The sequence below is a fragment of the Lissotriton helveticus genome, chromosome 2_1 (assembly GCF_964261635.1).
Source record: "Lissotriton helveticus chromosome 2_1, aLisHel1.1, whole genome shotgun sequence".
In the NCBI taxonomy this organism is placed as follows: Eukaryota; Metazoa; Chordata; class Amphibia; order Caudata; family Salamandridae; genus Lissotriton; species Lissotriton helveticus.
In genome coordinates, this window is record NC_136059.1 from 592,320,139 (window position 1) to 592,338,493 (window position 18,355).

The window sequence follows — 18,355 nt, forward strand, 5'->3', positions numbered from 1 at the left end:
CTTCATCAATTTTGGCTCCGAAGAGATGTTGCCCGTCGAAGGGCATGTCCAGCACCTTTGTCTGTACTTCTTGTCTGAATGATGTTGCCTTAAGCCAGCCCTGACGGCGCAGGACTGCTGCCCCAGCTAATTGACGAAAACCGTCATGGCTCCATCTATGGCACAATCGATGATCTCAGCTGCCGAGGTTTGACCCTCCGAGAGCAGTGCCTTGACTTCCTCCTGAACTGTATCTGGCAGGTCCGCTATATATGGGACTATATCTTCCCAAAGCTGGCGATTATAACGCCCTAACAGGGCTATGGAGTTGGCCACCTTGATTGTCATGGCTGACGTCGTTGTAAACCTTTTCCCGATGGTGTCCAACTTCCTTCCTTCCTTGTCCGGTGGGGCTGACAAGGGGGAGGAAGGGTTGCGAGAATTCTTTTGGGCTGCCTGGGTTACAACCGAATCTGGGTTCGGGTGTCCATTAAAGCAAGCTGCCGCCTTGGTGGGAGCTTTGTATTTTTTATCCAGGCGTGGAACCACCGCAGGTATAGAGGCCGGCGTCATCATCAGTTTCTTTCCCTGGTCCCAGAGAAAGTATATAATTGGGATCGATTTCGTGATCTTCTTTGTTTGCTCCTTAAAGTCATATAAGAAGCACTCGGTTTCAGTCGATTCCATCTCCATATGAAAGCGCTTAGCTGCCCGTTCCATTATTTTATGGAAACCGCCAATGTCCACTGGCGGTGAGTCTGACTGGCGCGGTTGGGGTGAAGCTGGGGAAGGTGCCACATACTCCTCGTCTTCTTCCTGATCCGTCCGATCCTCTTGGACTTCACCCTCTTCCATATCCTCAGCCTCCTCATCTGATGAATCTACCACCTGAGGTGGAACTTTCTCATGGTAGGTCTGAGAAGTTGGCCGCGTCTGTCTTGGGGCTGCCGCTGGTGTATCTCTAGCAGGCGTCGGGCCCCCTGTCTCAGTTGACGGTGCTTCCGGGAAACGCTGCTTGTAGTCCCGGATAAGGTGTTTAAGGTCATCCACAATGGAAGCAGGAAGACACACCATTGGGGTACACCATTGCGTTGAAGATGTCGCAGGCTTACTGGATGAGTGCATAGGCTTCTTAAAGGCATGAGAGCCTTTGTCAGACACTGAAGATATTGTCGATCTTGCCTCTGAAGATTTCTTTTGTACCTTCATAGGAGGAGTGTCTGAGGGGCCAGGGGACTCCACCCTTGGCCTCTTGTGGGAGACTTCCGTGGTCATGGAAAAGCTCCCCTCTGAGGACTCCACATTATCCCTTTGTTTAAGCCTGTCCAGCCAAATTAGCAGTCGACCATCTCTATCCCTCAAGGTCTTGTTAGGGAAAGACCGACATATCTTACAGTCTTTAGGGATGTGGTCAGGATAAAGGCAATATAAGCACAGGTCATGCTTGTCCTCCACATGTAGCCTTTTCTTCCCACATGAAGAGCAGGCCCTGAAAAGGGCTTTCTTCTGGGATTCAGACATTCCTTTAGAATTTTGAAGAAAGAAATCACTTACTGCAAGGAGAAGAGTCTGAAGAATCCCTGTTCGAGATTTTGAGAAAGAACTCACTTTAACCAGTGAATAAGTAGGAGTTGAAGAGATCCTGAGGAGAACTCAGGTTGGAGACTCCCTAGCACAACGTGCGGTAGAAAATCTGAGAGACGGAGGCTCCTGCCAGGAAGGTTCTAGAGGGAGGTGATAGCTGATTGGCTGGCTCTAAGAGTTAGGTCCTTTTTGCATAAGGACAAAGATAGGCTACTAAGGTTAGGCCCTTAGGCCTATTCTTCTTTATGTATGACTATAGGACATTACTTTTCTATATTATATTTACCTATATTATATTTACCAGCCAGTCGTCGCGGTAGGGGAAGACCTGGTGACCCATTTGACGTAGAAAGGCTGCCACAGGGGACTGGCACTTCGTGAAAATCCGCGGTGCGGATTTGAGGCCAAACGGTAGGACTCTGAACTGGTAGTGGTGTCCTGCCACCTCGAACCTTAGGAATTTTCTGTGCCCCTTGAGTATCGGGATGTGGTAGTAGGCATCCTGGAGATCTAAGGATGTCATGAAATCTCCTTTTTCTAGTACGCCCAATATTTCTTGGATTGTCACCATCCTGAACGACTGACTCTTTGGGAAAGAGTTGAGGGCTCTGAGGTCTAATATGGGCCTCCACTTTTTCTCCTTCTTGCGTATAAGAAAGAAGCGGGAATAGAAGCCCCTCCCTCTTTGAGACGATGGAACTGTCTCGATTGCTCCTTTCTTCAACATCGCAGATATTTCTCGGAGCAGTAGTCGTAGATGTTTGTGCGGAAGTTTGCGGGGAGGTGTTGCAGGTGGGATGGTGGTGAATTCCAGGGAATGGCCGAATCTTATTAACTGGAGTACCCATCGATCTGTGGTGATGAGATGCCAATTTTTTAGGAAATGGGTCAATTTTCCTCCAATCTTTAATGAGGGATATTGTTGCTGGACTGGCTGGAGTAATTGGTCACAGGCGTCCGCCAGTGCCCCTCCTCTGGTTCTTTCCTCGGAAGTTTGATCTTCCGTACGAAGTTTGACGACCTTGTGGCTGCTTCTGTTGGTATTGTGATTTATTCTGATAGGAATATGAGGATCTATTTTGAAAGGACCCCCTGTAGGAGGACTGGCCCCTGGATCTGTTACCCCGAAAGGACTGGTTTCGTGCTTGCAGAGTACCAAGTGCTCTAGCCGTATCAGTGTCTTTTTTGATTGTCTGGAGCGCTTCATCAATTTTGGCTCCGAAGAGATGTTGCCCGTCGAAGGGCATGTCCAGCACCTTTGTCTGTACTTCTTGTCTGAATGATGTTGCCTTAAGCCAGCCCTGACGGCGCAGGACTGCTGCCCCAGCTAATTGACGAAAACCGTCATGGCTCCATCTATGGCACAATCGATGATCTCAGCTGCCGAGGTTTGACCCTCCGAGAGCAGTGCCTTGACTTCCTCCTGAACTGTATCTGGCAGGTCCGCTATATATGGGACTATATCTTCCCAAAGCTGGCGATTATAACGCCCTAACAGGGCTATGGAGTTGGCCACCTTGATTGTCATGGCTGACGTCGTTGTAAACCTTTTCCCGATGGTGTCCAACTTCCTTCCTTCCTTGTCCGGTGGGGCTGACAAGGGGGAGGAAGGGTTGCGAGAATTCTTTTGGGCTGCCTGGGTTACAACCGAATCTGGGTTCGGGTGTCCATTAAAGCAAGCTGCCGCCTTGGTGGGAGCTTTGTATTTTTTATCCAGGCGTGGAACCACCGCAGGTATAGAGGCCGGCGTCATCATCAGTTTCTTTCCCTGGTCCCAGAGAAAGTATATAATTGGGATCGATTTCGTGATCTTCTTTGTTTGCTCCTTAAAGTCATATAAGAAGCACTCGGTTTCAGTCGATTCCATCTCCATATGAAAGCGCTTAGCTGCCCGTTCCATTATTTTATGGAAACCGCCAATGTCCACTGGCGGTGAGTCTGACTGGCGCGGTTGGGGTGAAGCTGGGGAAGGTGCCACATACTCCTCGTCTTCTTCCTGATCCGTCCGATCCTCTTGGACTTCACCCTCTTCCATATCCTCAGCCTCCTCATCTGATGAATCTACCACCTGAGGTGGAACTTTCTCATGGTAGGTCTGAGAAGTTGGCCGCGTCTGTCTTGGGGCTGCCGCTGGTGTATCTCTAGCAGGCGTCGGGCCCCCTGTCTCAGTTGACGGTGCTTCCGGGAAACGCTGCTTGTAGTCCCGGATAAGGTGTTTAAGGTCATCCACAATGGAAGCAGGAAGACACACCATTGGGGTAACCTCTGTACGAACATGAGCTTGGAAAGAGTATTCCTGGTAGCTCATTTCCTCCTGTTGTTCGTCAGTGCTTTGGCATTTCACATGAAGGTCTGAAATTGAAGTAGCCTGATTTGTAAGTTCCTCTTCAGATTCTTCACTCTGGAGAATCTCTGTGGGTAAATGGCTTTGCACCTTGCTGGGTGACGTCGTTTCAGGCGTTATCTGCTTTTTAGCCACTTTGCCAGACCCGGGTCCTTTAGCAGGAGCCCCTGCTGTCATCCCTGGTGTGGTCGACGGTGGTAGGGTCCAAGACGACGTTTCTATCAGTTTGTACTTCTTCCACGGTTCAATAATGTCGAATTCCGTAGACGACCCTCCCGTCGACGGTACCGTCGTCGACGGCATGATCTTCGTCGTCGGTGTTTCCGTAGACGAGACTTTCTTCGTCGACGATGTGCTCGTCGACGACGCGCTCGTCGACGATTCATTCCTCGTCGACGTCTTTGACGTCGATTCTCCCGTCGACGGCGGACTCGTCGTCGACGGGCCTACCTTCATCGTCGATGGGTTCTTCGTCGACGGTGTCGTCGTCGACGGGCCTAACTTAGTCGTCGACGAGGTCTTAGTCGACGACGGCTTCGGCAGTATTATAGATGGAATAGGTTTACCCGCTGACGACGATGGAGTGGTCGTCGTCGAGGCGAAAACAGACGACGCTGTCGTCGTCGACACAGTCGTTGTTGTTGTGGAGACGGCAAATGGCGTCATAACTCTTTTCTGCGTTGAAGATGTCGCAGGCTTACTGGATGAGTGCATAGGCTTCTTAAAGGCATGAGAGCCTTTGTCAGACACTGAAGATATTGTCGATCTTGCCTCTGAAGATTTCTTTTGTACCTTCATAGGAGGAGTGTCTGAGGGGCCAGGGGACTCCACCCTTGGCCTCTTGTGGGAGACTTCCGTGGTCATGGAAAAGCTCCCCTCTGAGGACTCCACATTATCCCTTTGTTTAAGCCTGTCTAGCCAAATTAGCAGTCGACCATCTCTATCCCTCAAGGTCTTGTTAGGGAAAGACCGACATATCTTACAGTCTTTAGGGATGTGGTCAGGATAAAGGCAATATAAGCACAGGTCATGCTTGTCCTCCACATGTAGCCTTTTCTTCCCACATGAAGAGCAGGCCCTGAAAAGGGCTTTCTTCTGGGATTCAGACATTCCTTTAGAATTTTGAAGAAAGAAATCACTTACTGCAAGGAGAAGAGTCTGAAGAATCCCTGTTCGAGATTTTGAGAAAGAACTCACTTTAACCAGTGAATAAGTAGGAGTTGAAGAGATCCTGAGGAGAACTCAGGTTGGAGACTCCCTAGCACAACGTGCGGTAGAAAATCTGAGAGACGGAGGCTCCTGCCAGGAAGGTTCTAGAGGGAGGTGATAGCTGATTGGCTGGCTCTAAGAGTTTGGTCCTTTTTGCATAAGGACAAAGATAGGCTACTAAGGTTAGGCCCTTAGGCCTATTCCTCTTTATGTATGACTATAGGACATTACTTTTCTATATACCGGAGGCTCCCGTCTCGACGACGGGGAATGATTCAGGCATGTGAATCTATGAAAGACACCCCTAATACTGGATAACATCCGTGTTTATTGTTCTTCTTTCCACCTTTTAGAGCAGTGCCTCCCCCCTATCCTGAGCCGTTGCCAGGTAAGGTGAGGCAGCTTCCTTTGAACATCAAGGTGAGAATTGGAAGCTTGTGGCCTATTTGTTGGGATCAATAGCTGGCGATTAAGAGAGCCATTATTTTCCTTGAATTATTGTGTGTTCTTGTATGATTTGTATAGTCACTATGCTGAGACATATATGTTTATTTCACTTTCCCTTGCAGACACCGTCTGTCATAGGATGCTCATAAAGGAAGGATAAGACACACCAAGATATAGGTGATTATGGTTGTATCGTTTCCAACCATTATTTTATATGATTATTGAAGATATTGTTTTGCTCACATTTTTTGCTTTTGATTTGGTTGCAGTAGCAAATCCTGGGTGGGTTCTGATGAAAGCACGGTTAGATCTTCTAACCAAGCGTGCTGAAACATGTCGACCACTATAATACTCTAGTTAGTTATTTGTTGACACTATCTTTGCACTGTTTTTAGTTTGAATTATGAGATACATCAATAAAGTTTAGGTCTCTCATATCTCAATTTTAACCTCACTTTTTCACCCACGCACTGCACATCGTTCCCATATATGACAATCACTCTCATCGGGTAGGATCATTTTTAGAACTTGATCAAAACATCCTCGGGCTCCCTATCCTTCTGATATGGTTGCAGCCCTTAGAACCACCAGTGTGGTTAAAGAAGAGGAGACCCAGATGATGAAGCATGTCACCAGTATTGGTGAGTGATGGGAATCCGTATTTTTCTTCAAAGTACCCTTCTCGCCAGACCTGGTTGTCAAGGAAGTAATGCTCATTGAATGCATGCACCTCTGACCACGTTGCAGCCTGGCAAATGTCAAAGAATGGAACTCCTTGTGCCAATGCAGTTGTGGTAGAAAAGGTTCCAAGACTTTCCGGCAGATGCTTCTGTGCCAGTGTGTAGCAGATGTTACTGCATAGGAGAATCCACCTTGACAGATTCCTCCTATGCATAGCATTCTTTTTCTTTGCCCTGCAGAATCCCACAAAAAGCGGATTGTCCACACATTGTTCCACAGTACAACCAATATAAAAGCGTAAAGCTTTTGGTGTCCAACTGATGAACCTCTTTCAAGGAGTGAGGCAGGGTAAAGGAAGGGTGATGAATTGCCCAAAGTAGGTCATCACATCTTAGGTAAAAAGGATGCCTGAGTCCTCAGCATCAGTCTGTCCGAGGGAAGTGGTATAGGGCGGTGGCACTGACCATGCCTGAAGTTCATTCCTGCGTCAGGTTAAAGTAAATGCAATCAGGAAGAAAGTCTTTAAAGGGTGGACACATAGCAAGTAGCTATGCATCGGGTCAAAGGAACCACAAATGACAAATTTCAAGATCAAGTCAAGGTATAACTGCAGCATCAGAAAATACTTGCACCTCCTATAGCAGAATGCACAAGTGCTCATCTGAAATACACTCTGGTGTGGGTGTAAGATTTGGAGAAAAAAAGAAAGAATAGGGTAAAGCCATGCTGAACAATTTGTAGGACCCATCTGTCAGACGTGATGGATCGCCACTGTAGAAGGAAATGCTAAATCCTGCTCCTCGCAGGATGAGTATGCATCACTAAATACAAACTAAAGCGGCTTGGTGGGTGTTGTCGCAGGGCAAGAGACTGGGAGAACTGATGCCCATGTTGACCTGCGTGGCTCCTGCCAAACACACATTTACGGCATCTAAAGGACTTGGTTGACTGCTGTATTGATTGAGGAGTCTATCTTTGTCTATATACCAGATCTTGGTGAAGCCACTGAACTTTTTGAATTAATGTGGGAACTACTTGGTAAGAGCCAAAAGACCCGAGGAGCATTCCATGACTCTACATTCTTTAAACCAGTCTAAGGCAGAATCGTCTTTTTCACTGAAAAAGTTGTGAGCCATTGAAAGGCATATCCATGAGAGAGGGTTGTACATCTCAAGAAAATTGTTTGGAACGTATCCACGTGTTAGCAGAGCGTAACTCTGGAGTCAACCACCCTTCCTTGGGAATCAGGCCAGCACAAATCACATATTTGGCCATGTCTTGCCCACCATGAATTGACGGAGCCAAAAAGGTCAAGGATCTTTCAGGACAACCGGCAAGATCTCATTGGCATGTGTGTAGAGACACAATAAATGATTTACTGACTGCAATGCCAGGATGGCAGAGGAGAACATATGTTTGCCAAACACCTCAATCCTGCGGGACTACCTATGTGGAGGAGTTGTGAGTGGAGCCTGGTCACCAGCTTATTCACCCGTGGGCTGGAACAAGCCTTTGACCAAGTGATCGTTAAGGTATTCCTTAAGGAGATTTGTTTTAGTATTAACAGAAGGTAGCTGCAAATCCAGAACCTTAGCTGCCAGTCAGACCACTTCTGCGAATGATATGCACTCTTCCATTGGAGGTGCGAGTGACATGTCAAACCATGTTTAAGGGAAAGTAAAAAAAGCCCAAGGGCCTCTATTAAATCCATATAAAAGTTGTTATCTATGCAGTAAGAGGGGAGAAAACCACATCCCTCCTTATAACCATCAACTCCATCCTAGTGAGCACGTTGTTCAGAGTCAAAAAGATAATGGAGCCTCTGCTGGTGTGTCTGTCCAGGTAAAGGAACTGGTTCAGAGTCATGCTCAGGCTGCAGTGTCCGACATGAGAATCCGCACTGGATCATCTTCTGGCACCAGTAATGTTGACACCGCCGCCAACATGTATGGGGACACGTAGATCTTGGATCCAGAGAATAATTATGTACTGGAGTCGGTAGGAGCCCAGGGTGGGTCCCAAGGAGTCAGACAGCACAAGACAGATTTTCGAAGGTCTTGTGGTTCCTTGGGGCCCCAAGTGTGCCAGAAATCTACAGCATGGCCTCCTTAAAGGTTTCAATCTGCTGTGACATCACCAATGGGCTGGGAAATTCAGGGCATACCAAGATCAGTTGGGGAACCTGTGCCTCGACTGGAGACCCAGTGGAAGTCCGGCTCACAGGACGCCCTTGTGTCTTCTCTTTGGATACAGACTGGCGATAAGGTTTTAGGACATGCTTCTCTTTTTAATGTTTGAACTTACCTGAGAACGTCTACCACAAAGGTAGATCTCACAGGAACGGCCTCAGGAGCACGAGCCTGTGGCACGGAGCAGGACTTAGGGCCATAACCTTTTCTTATGTTCGGCAATATGCAGCTTCTCTTCTCAGTCCCAGATCGCCTGTTGGGTGCACGAGGGCACATTTATCACACACCTTTGAGTTGACTAACGAGCCCAGACACCAGAGAGACACCTTGTGCAGATCCGTGATAGACATTTGCTTTCTACTGTCACGAAATGCAGCTGTGCTCCGTCACTTCTGGGGCAGTAGAGTCACAAGGTGACACCAACCAGTGCACAAGAGAATTGCAAGAGAAAAATGTCTGGATCCAGTATGGCGCCTCTGGAGTACTCTAACGTGAGAACCTGCAGTTAGAAGTATGCATCAAAAATAATTTTACATACAAATGTTTACCAACATATATATGTTGTTCCCTTCGGTACGCATTTATATTCCTTCTACAAATTGTGCGCCTTAGTGGGAACATAAAAACAATTACAGACTACAGAAGCTCACAGAAAAAAACATTAAAACGTAAAACAAGTGTAATGTGTTGGATGGGAGAACCTTGGGTTTTTGCTTTTCGAATTTACAAATCTGAATAAAGCAACAAGAGTGGTTCAACATGCCATATTTTCACTTCTTTCTGTTTCTATAGAAACAAGAACGCTATCACAGCAACCGTTTGTATATATTATATTTAGAGTGCATGCTTTTCTACGTGTGCTGGTCATACTCTTGCCCTGCCAAAACCAGATGTCTGCCACAAAGGCCTGCATAATGAAAACAAGTATGTGTACAGTCTTTCAAATAATTTATTAAAACAACTCTGACTTCTATCTTCCAATAAAAGAAATACAAAGCAATTGTTCTCCAAAGTCTTGTCTAATAGGTTACTTGATAAAAGCAGGTTCTACCTTTATTAACAACCCAAAAGACAATAAGCCATCAGTGCCTTCCTCTCTGCAATGATTCAGAAACACTGCAAATAAGGCGTGGCTTTTCAAAGAATCTGTCTGCAAGGTTGAAACTTCATTAGGGTTGAAAATTCAGGTATCTCGGAGTATTGAAGTTCAGGTTTACTTGTAACGGAACTCACCCGCATGCCACTTCCATGAGTAACACTAGTCTGGTAACCAAATAGTTTAAGGCACTTTACCTCATTTATCGTTCTTAGATGTAATGCAATTGTAGATTTCCAGACAGTGGATGAATGTGAAATATGTTCTGAATGGCGTTGCCAATTTCTATTCATTTCTCACGTAGTGCACACAAATGCCACTTTAGTCTTTTTAGGTGGGAAGTGAGCATCATGGGTCAGGCAATTTCATTTTTTTTATCAATGACAAAGATATAAAAACCTCAGAAATAAAACATTGACATTGCAACCAACATCACAACCATCACTACAGGAATGCATGGATAAACTACCAGGATTTTTCGTTTTTAGTGAGATCAGAAAAAAATTCGAGAAAATATTTTTATTAGGATTACTCTTCTTGCGCAACAAACTGACATTTTCAAAATAAATGTTACTAATGTGCGCATTTGACAACATAGACCTATAAGTATAAAGAATGTGCAAATTCAGGTGAATTCAATTTATAAGCACAGTATACTCCCCATGTTGTTTGTATTAGAAGTAGTATTTTACCCTTGCTTGGGTTCAGAAATCACAAGAGAACTTTTGAATAACCTTGCAAACCGTGGCACCGAGACCTGAAAATTCAACTTTTTATTTGACCATATTGCAGAGACACTGCTTTGCAACTTAAGCATCTTAATCATGGGACTGGAGGTCGGCACTGAATGTCTAGTCCATGTGGCGAGATAGGATTTCACTAGTGAGACATAAATAGATGGTGTTTTTCTTTTCTTTTGATTTTGGGAGAGAAAGACAGAGAGGCAGGGTCAGTCTAAGGCACACTGTAATAAAAAAGTTTGACAGTGAAAGCCTTACTTGAGCAATGCTTGACCCAATAAAGGAATTTTATGGATCCAATGCTCTGGGTTGACCACATCAGCAATCAATAAGTATAGACATAATACTGAGGGGGTGTCTCAGGATAGAGGAAAGGAAAATTCACATTAATGGTTTGGACTAGTCGGATTCCGTGGGTACTAGGTGCAGTAAAGAACACTACCTATCAACAGGTTGGATTAAAAGTACTTACAAAGTTCTTGCATTTACTTCTGGTTTGCAACAGAAAAAAATGCCTTGGGGTAAGAGACCTGTTAATGCCTTGTTGGGTTAAAGGCAGCACTGCCAGAAAACGTCTGCTTCTTTAAATCGTTAAAATGTTTTTAGAATCTGCTGCTTTGCACCGTCGGGGAAGCAATGTATTCAGGCTGGTGTCCAGTAGGTATAGGCAACCTCCGCTGATGGAACAACTATTTCTGCTCAAAAAAGGAACACGCATTATTTAGAATTGCTTTAAAATCCCAGCATCTACAGCCAAAATGCCACAGCATCAAAACAATTCAGGTTTGCTCTTTTTTTTCAAGAATTTCCACTTTCCTCTTCTCGAGTTACCTTCCAACCAAGCATTCACTGTCCACAGGAAGTGTCTGAAAAGGTTCTCCATAAACCCTTGATCGAAATTATTCAGGAAAAAGTTGGGTCATTGGAGACCGCTTGCCCTCTTCCGGAGGTAATGACGCTCACTTCAAAAGTGCAATATTTACCCTCGCAGAGTCGGCTATTCGGAGAGCAGGGTGGACTGGAGCGACTTGAACGTCCGAGGGTTTATCTTCCTTTGCTCTAGTGGTATAGGGTGGTGCTTTCTCTGGTGAGGGGTCTGGCACAGCATGTCATCCAGGGAGAGAGCGCTGATCTGTCCTGACGCTTGCAGCTTGCTGTACACGGATTCAAACCTGGCAAGTTGTGTTGGGTTATTATTCACCTTCTCGCGGACAGCAGCAAGCTAAGGGGACGAAACAAAAAGATATACACTGAGGAGTCAGCAGCCACATTATACTGCAGTAACAGGAATACTCAAGGTATATATTTCATATAAGGTGATTAGCTGCTTTAAAGAAATACTTCAAATCAGATCTCCCTATGAGCGACTTTCGACAGTTAAAGTAAAGTAATGCCCCTTCACAGGGTCAGTTAAGTGCAGTCAGGTGGTGTCTGACTCCTTAACATGTAGACGACACAGACAATTACAAATATTTTGAACCTTCTCTAGACACACCCCAAAGAGTGCCATCAATCCGCGCCCCCCCCACTCTAGTTTATGACCTAAGCACCAGGCCAGAATTGCAGCCTCGACTGACAACACTCCACTGGTCACTTCACATCTGGCAAGTAATGGTGGATTATTATTATTTTTTTTTTACCTTTTATAGACTGGCACCAGTAGTGCCTGAGGCGACGAAGAAATTGATTCAGTGCAATAAAGACTATGGGTAAGGAATCCGGGCAAGTATCCACCCATGCTTCTTTCCAGTCCCAATCATTATTTCATGAGGAAAGACCTAAGCAGGATTAACATTGCCTTGGGCTAACACAAACACATGAAAACTGCAAACTGAGTTATGGATACCAATGGACCTTACTGTGAGAACTTCCACAGAATTTACATAGTCAAAACACACAGCAAAGCCTGTGATTACAGAACCATAGCCTACGTTACGTGGTTGTTGTAATGGCTGTATATGACTGAATAAAAAAACAGAAAACTCAAAGGCAGGTAAGGGACTCAAAGAAATAGACAACACATGGGCAAGCTCATGCAAATATAGGTGGGTGCTAAGTGAGGGGACAGAGTATATCCAAAGGACAAGGAAAAAACAATTGTCGCTGGACAGTACGGCCGTCATTCATATGACAATTCAACAGGTTAAAGGCACACAGCAAAGTAGGTGTAAAGTTATGTTAATTTCACAGATCACAGGTATCAACTCAGGTACAGGAGATTTACATCCCAGGGTTCTCAACAACCCTTGCAGATTTAAGTCTAACAGGACACATAGGGCTGACCGACAGTGAGTGCTGATACAAGCATGTGGGTGGCTCAGTGGTGGTGAACAATGCTGCCCATCTTTGAGAGGCTGGATGCGTAGTATGTTTTGTGGACAGGGCATGTTGTGAGATATGAGAATGGTCCTGCGAGTGATGGATGCTGTAAAAGACTGAAAGTGAGTGAATGATGTAAGCAAAACTTTTTTACTACGTGTATGTGAACACCTTGGAGTGTGAGCAATGTTGAAATGTGGTGTATATAGCTTAGTAATGTGAATTGGTGAATGTGGACAACAGAAGATGCGGGTGATTAGACAGTATGGACAAGTGTGTATGATAGAACCCCCCTGCACCGTAACAACTGTCCTCCAACACAGATTATGTTCCACCACTTATCATCCTGATGTCCACACCGTACTATTCAATACTCCAGATCATCCTTGGAGAGCACTAGTGCTGTAACCAAGTCTTGTGTGCCAGCAGTTTAGAGCACTCATCTGAAAGTAGGTTTAATGATCGCGCATTCAACCCTGAAGCATACTCTGGATACCCACAATTTGTTTTCTGAAGCCCACTATGTAACAGTTTCACTCAGACATGTTTCGGATAGAATTCCGCAACCACTCTCAAATTTCATGAACCGTAAAATCATCCTCAAGAACAGAGGGTAAAAGAAGGGTGGAGAGTAGCACTAACATATGCTATCACAACCGGAACCTCATGGAAATGTTTGATTGAGCATACTCTCATTTGAGGGCCTGGGTGCCAGCCGCATTGTCAATCCCAAGAGTTTCATTATCACAGCAGTGGTTCACAGCCCACTTGGATCCAACTCTACTTTTCTGGATTCCTCAAAAGGGCACCTCAACTGCAGATCATTACAGGCTGGGAGTCCGACTTCAAAATCTATGATGGACATCCTCACTAACATGCTTGAATCCAACAGCCAGCATGTGGTGAGTGGTCTAAGCACAAAGACAGACAAACACTGGAGCTTAGGCTGGACCACAACCTGACAACCTCAAAATGGAGGTGCAACTGCAGCTATGGTCTGACCATTCTTTAGTCCCTATGAAGCTGTCAAACAAAACCTTCATTCAAAGCGGCAACGGCTCGCTTATCCTCCCTTTTAATCACATCACAAACATTAAGTTAGGGGAAACCTACAGTTCAGTCCAATACAAGCAACCTAATTCGATCAACCTTGAAAACTTGATTGGCAATCTGCATCAGAAAGTATTGACTGCACAAAACATTTGAGTGCCAGCCAAAATGAGAAAACTCAAGTTGCAAATCAAATCAACCAACAAGTGTTTCAGTGGAAAACTAGCTACGTTGAAATGTACCAACCACAAGCTGGAATGATAATGATGCAAGTCTAGGTCAGAAGAGGAAACAACCAAATAGAAGAAGCATAGTACAGGTTAACATACAGCGATGCAGATGGCCAAATAAGCTTATTTTGATTAAAGCATTGTTGAGGCATCCAATTAAACATAGAAAATCTTCAACAACTAGCAGAAGCTGTTCACCCCAGACGTCCTGAAAAGTTTTCAGTGCCTATCACGTGAAGACCCAAATGAATCCTTGAAATAAAAATTGAAATAATTAGCGACTCCAGGGCCAACAGACTGGAAAATCTTCTCTGCCAACATCCCAATCCATTCACACTACAAAGAAATCCTCGATATATTTAACAATTTAAAGAGTGGTGCTAAAAGGTAACTTTTCCTGGCATGCTTGGACTTTTGTACTATACAAAACTGGTCTCCTTAATCATGTCCTTGCCAAGCTTTAAAGGTTAGAGGCAGGCAGTCAGATTGTTCTTTAACCTCCATTAACATGTCCATGACAAATCGGCCCTCAAAGGAGTTCACTGGGTTCCAATGGAAAAAGGGTCAAGATGAAGGTCTTCTGCACAAGGTCACTGGCCAGAAAACCTGCAGAACCTGAAACCTTTCTTACTGGACTGCTAATATGTTTAATTAACATTCTTCCAAGAGGCAAAACACAAAAGAAGAGCTGTAGGAGTATAATACCCCAGATTGTGGAATTATCTAAACCCAATCCTGAGATCTGTACCCAACTGCAATTGATTCCTAAAACTTATCAGAACAGAGAAATTCGAATGAACTCTGCAAAGAACACTAGTCGCAACTGCAGAATATGGGACATGAATATCAAGCTACCTGTGCACCTTGGAGCTCTAATGTATTCCAAAGGAGACATACAGCACTTTGCAAAACCTCTAAATAAATAACAAAATTAAATGCGTGAATGAAAGTGGTATAGAGTTATGGGAGGGGATGTGTAAGAACATTGCTGCATCTGCTACTAATGCTGCTGGTAAATTTTCCTTGCAGCGGCCAGAATCTAAGGGGTGGCTGTTGCATGATCAAAGGCCTAGAAATATCGGACAAGTTGTATCCTTTGAACTTATGAAATTGACAGTGGATTCCTTTGCCGATGAAGCTATTACCAAAGAGTGGACTGCTTAAAATACTTTTGGGAGCTATCTACTTTTCCAGCAGTCTACATCAATTGGTATGTGCAGAAGCCATGTTTGGACACCACTTAAAAAATGTTTATGCCCACATCCAAGAACAGTGTATCATTACAAGTGCAATGCAAAACTAAAACAAACATGTTTTGCAAAAAGAGACTCAAAATGTAGAGTTTCAAACATTTAAGCATTCATAAATATAACCCTTATAATATGTTGAACTGCACCTAATCTCATTTTAAAGCATTTGCCACAACATACGCTAGGAGAGAGGCTTAACCAACAGCTCAGTAAGGGCCAACAGCTCAGTCAGAAGGTTGGGGTTTTCCCTCAGTCGACAGTACTCTGTTCCAGTTGAGTTGGTACTGCCAATCAAGACAAATCCAATATTGTGTTTATTCGTTTTGGTTAAGGGTATGCACATCAAAACAGTATATTGATGCTGTGTGAGAGATGATAACAAACATAAGCAACATCTCCAACTAGAAAGTCGAGTTTTAAGGGTTCCCTGAAGTATTAGAAAACAGGAGCTAGAGTTGGAGCTCAGGTGGAAACCTGGAACAAGAAATGTTAAACCAAAGTTCAAAATTCCCATTATCACTAGTTTATTAGACGAGGGGTACTAAAGATGTGACGTTATCAATGAACTTAGAAAGAAAAATCACAAACACGTTGGTGTGCATTGTATAAGAAACCGTAAGGGTAGATTAGGGCTAGGTGAGTTCTGGATCAGCTAGGGTTCTGTCTCGGCGCGCGAGGGAGTAAGGTAAACACTGTCGGGGATGATCAAACAATAGCTGCCACCCTCTCTATTGACTGAGCGTTAACTTATGAATATATATTTATTAAATGATTTTCATACAGATTAATTAAATAATTACAATATAAGTACTGAGTGCAAATATTCAAACCTTATATATTTTCTCATCATGTAACCTTACCCAGGCTACCTGTACCCGTTTTTAAGGTTTCGGTTTTAAAACAAATATATTTTTGACTTGTCACTGTACTGCTAAGCACAAGTCTGCTTCTGCAGTTATAGTCTGCCAGATCAAAGAGGGATGTCTGAAGTCGACACAGGAGTAGCCTAAAACAGTCTGTATCGTATACAGTACTTTTATGATGTCCAGACATTGTCTTAGAAATGCTCTCACGTGTGCTTTGGCATAACTCAGGTTTAACCACACAGACTGAAAAGCAGGAAGGACAAACAATAACCATGCTTTGATCCCTTATTTGTGTAAATCTTGTCTCAATAATGGCCGCGGCCAATGTTACCTGGACCCACGTCCTGCTGTTACTTGAAATAAAACAGGGTTGATTCCCTACATATGTAGTTTGCTCCAGGGTAGCCCTTTGCTGAAGAATAATTAGCAAAATATAGAAAGAAACATTCTGCCCATGATGCCACAGACCTAGTTGTGTGCCATAATAATGAAAGCAATACTGGTATTTATGTATTAGATTAAGGTGCAAAGCATGAGTAAAAGAGGGGGTGAAGAGATTTATCTGCCACGCTAACCTCTAGCATATGCCTTGGCATCGAGAAGGGCAATAATCCAAGAGCTTTTAGGTTCTTCAAGTGTACCCTAAGTTCTTGGAGGCAAGTACAGGACTGAGCCTTTCCAGGAGTTGGCGAGTACTGCCAGCTCAAATGCGCTACGTCCAAAGGATAGATCAGTCTCATCCTATACTTCATTTTGGAGGTCTGAGCTCTTCCTGCAGGAGCGGAGACCCGGGAGGTCCCCAAGATCTCAGCCTGACGGATCTTCAGAAAAGCCGCTTAGAAAACACGGGGGCCGTCTCCAGTCTGCTGTAGAAAGTCTGTGTGGTAAACATCTGGAGGAGGTTTCAGGAGCTGGATAAGGCCCGAATAAAGGCCAAAACAATGGGTAAGCAGGCTATTGTACTAAATCGGTTACTTTAATATTGCTACTTTATTGAACAGTGAGGGTTACTGCCCTGACAACGGGCAATAACTGAAAACAGTATCAAACTATAGAATACACCAAATATACTATTGCTGACTTTCTAAGATTATATATATATATTCACTGAAAAAAACATAGGTTTCAGGAGTTATATAGTTAGGAATTAGTTTTTAAAAAACCTTTGAAATTAACTCAAAAAACTATAAGTTTTAGTGGTGTTATAGTTAGCTGGACATTTTACTCATACAAAACCAATGAAATTGCTCCTATATAGTTAGTTGTACTAACTATATTTCGCGCACCCGCAATCCACTGCTGATGATGTCACATATTAGATCATTCATGACATGGTCAGTGACATCACTGATGACATCTCAAATGACATCACTGATGACATCATCCAGTGAATGTGGTTTGCTTCGTTATTTAAATATGCATTATATATATAGCAATTTACATTGAAGAATGAGTGGATATATATAAATAAATATTTGGATGGAGGATTTAGTAGCAGTGTAATTGACTGTTTACTTGACCAATTTATAATGTCTCACTAAATATAGTGGATAGTGACTAAACTGTGTGAATATCTGTATCACTGTGTCAGTTGTTGTGTAAACTGATTCTACAGTTGGTTACTAGCTATGTGAAAGTCTATATTAGTTATTGATTAGTTAACTGAGAATTTGTATGGGAGTGTGAAAGTGTGTGTGGTTCGGTGGGGGGGTGTGTGACTGTCCAAAGATGTGTGAATAGTTGACTCAGTAGATATATGAAGTTAAAACTACATGTTCTAACAGTTGTTTGGGTGAGTGAATATCTTTATGGGTGTGGTGATGAGCAAATATATTTCTTAATGGTACATGTCCAACAAACTAGAAAAATAAAAGGCCGTGTATGTGTCAGTTGTTGTATATAAATAAGTATACATAAGACTCAATGATTGTGTGAGTGACTATATGGATAACTGTATACTTGTAATAATGATTTTATAATACACTAAGTATGACTTACTATGAAGTGGTGTTTGTATAAGTGTGTAGCTAAGTAAGTATGATCCATTGTTTGCATAAGTGAGTAGGATAACTTCATATGTGAATAGGGTGTGTGCTGGTGTGTAATGTCGATATAGGTGTATAAGTATTTTTGATAGTGTTCTATTGTTCATTGACAGCATGTATGAGTGAATCCATAGGTAAGTGTTTAGATGTGTGTATACATCTATGAATCACTGAGTGGATTTTTAGATACTTGTATTGCTGTGACAATGGATTTAAATATGATACTCTGTATTTTACAAACAGTGATGAAAAATTGTAATAGTGTATGAAAAGGTGTATGTGATTGTCACGTGGATGATGTCATCAGTGATGTCATTTGAGATGTC

General features: G+C 43.6%; 1 protein-coding gene across 1 annotated transcript in view; it reads right to left on the minus strand.

Moving 5' to 3' along the window:
• Nucleotides 1-9,884: 9,884 nt before the first annotated feature.
• PTCD2 (pentatricopeptide repeat domain 2) overlaps nt 9,885-18,355 on the minus strand; it is a 281,004-nt gene continuing 272,533 nt past the window's right edge. The window contains exon 10 of the mRNA XM_078675279.1: nt 9,885-11,491. Within this exon, the coding sequence (XP_078531405.1) occupies nt 11,267-11,491 (225 nt within the window). The 3' untranslated portion in view covers nt 9,885-11,266. The remainder of the gene's footprint in view (nt 11,492-18,355) is intronic.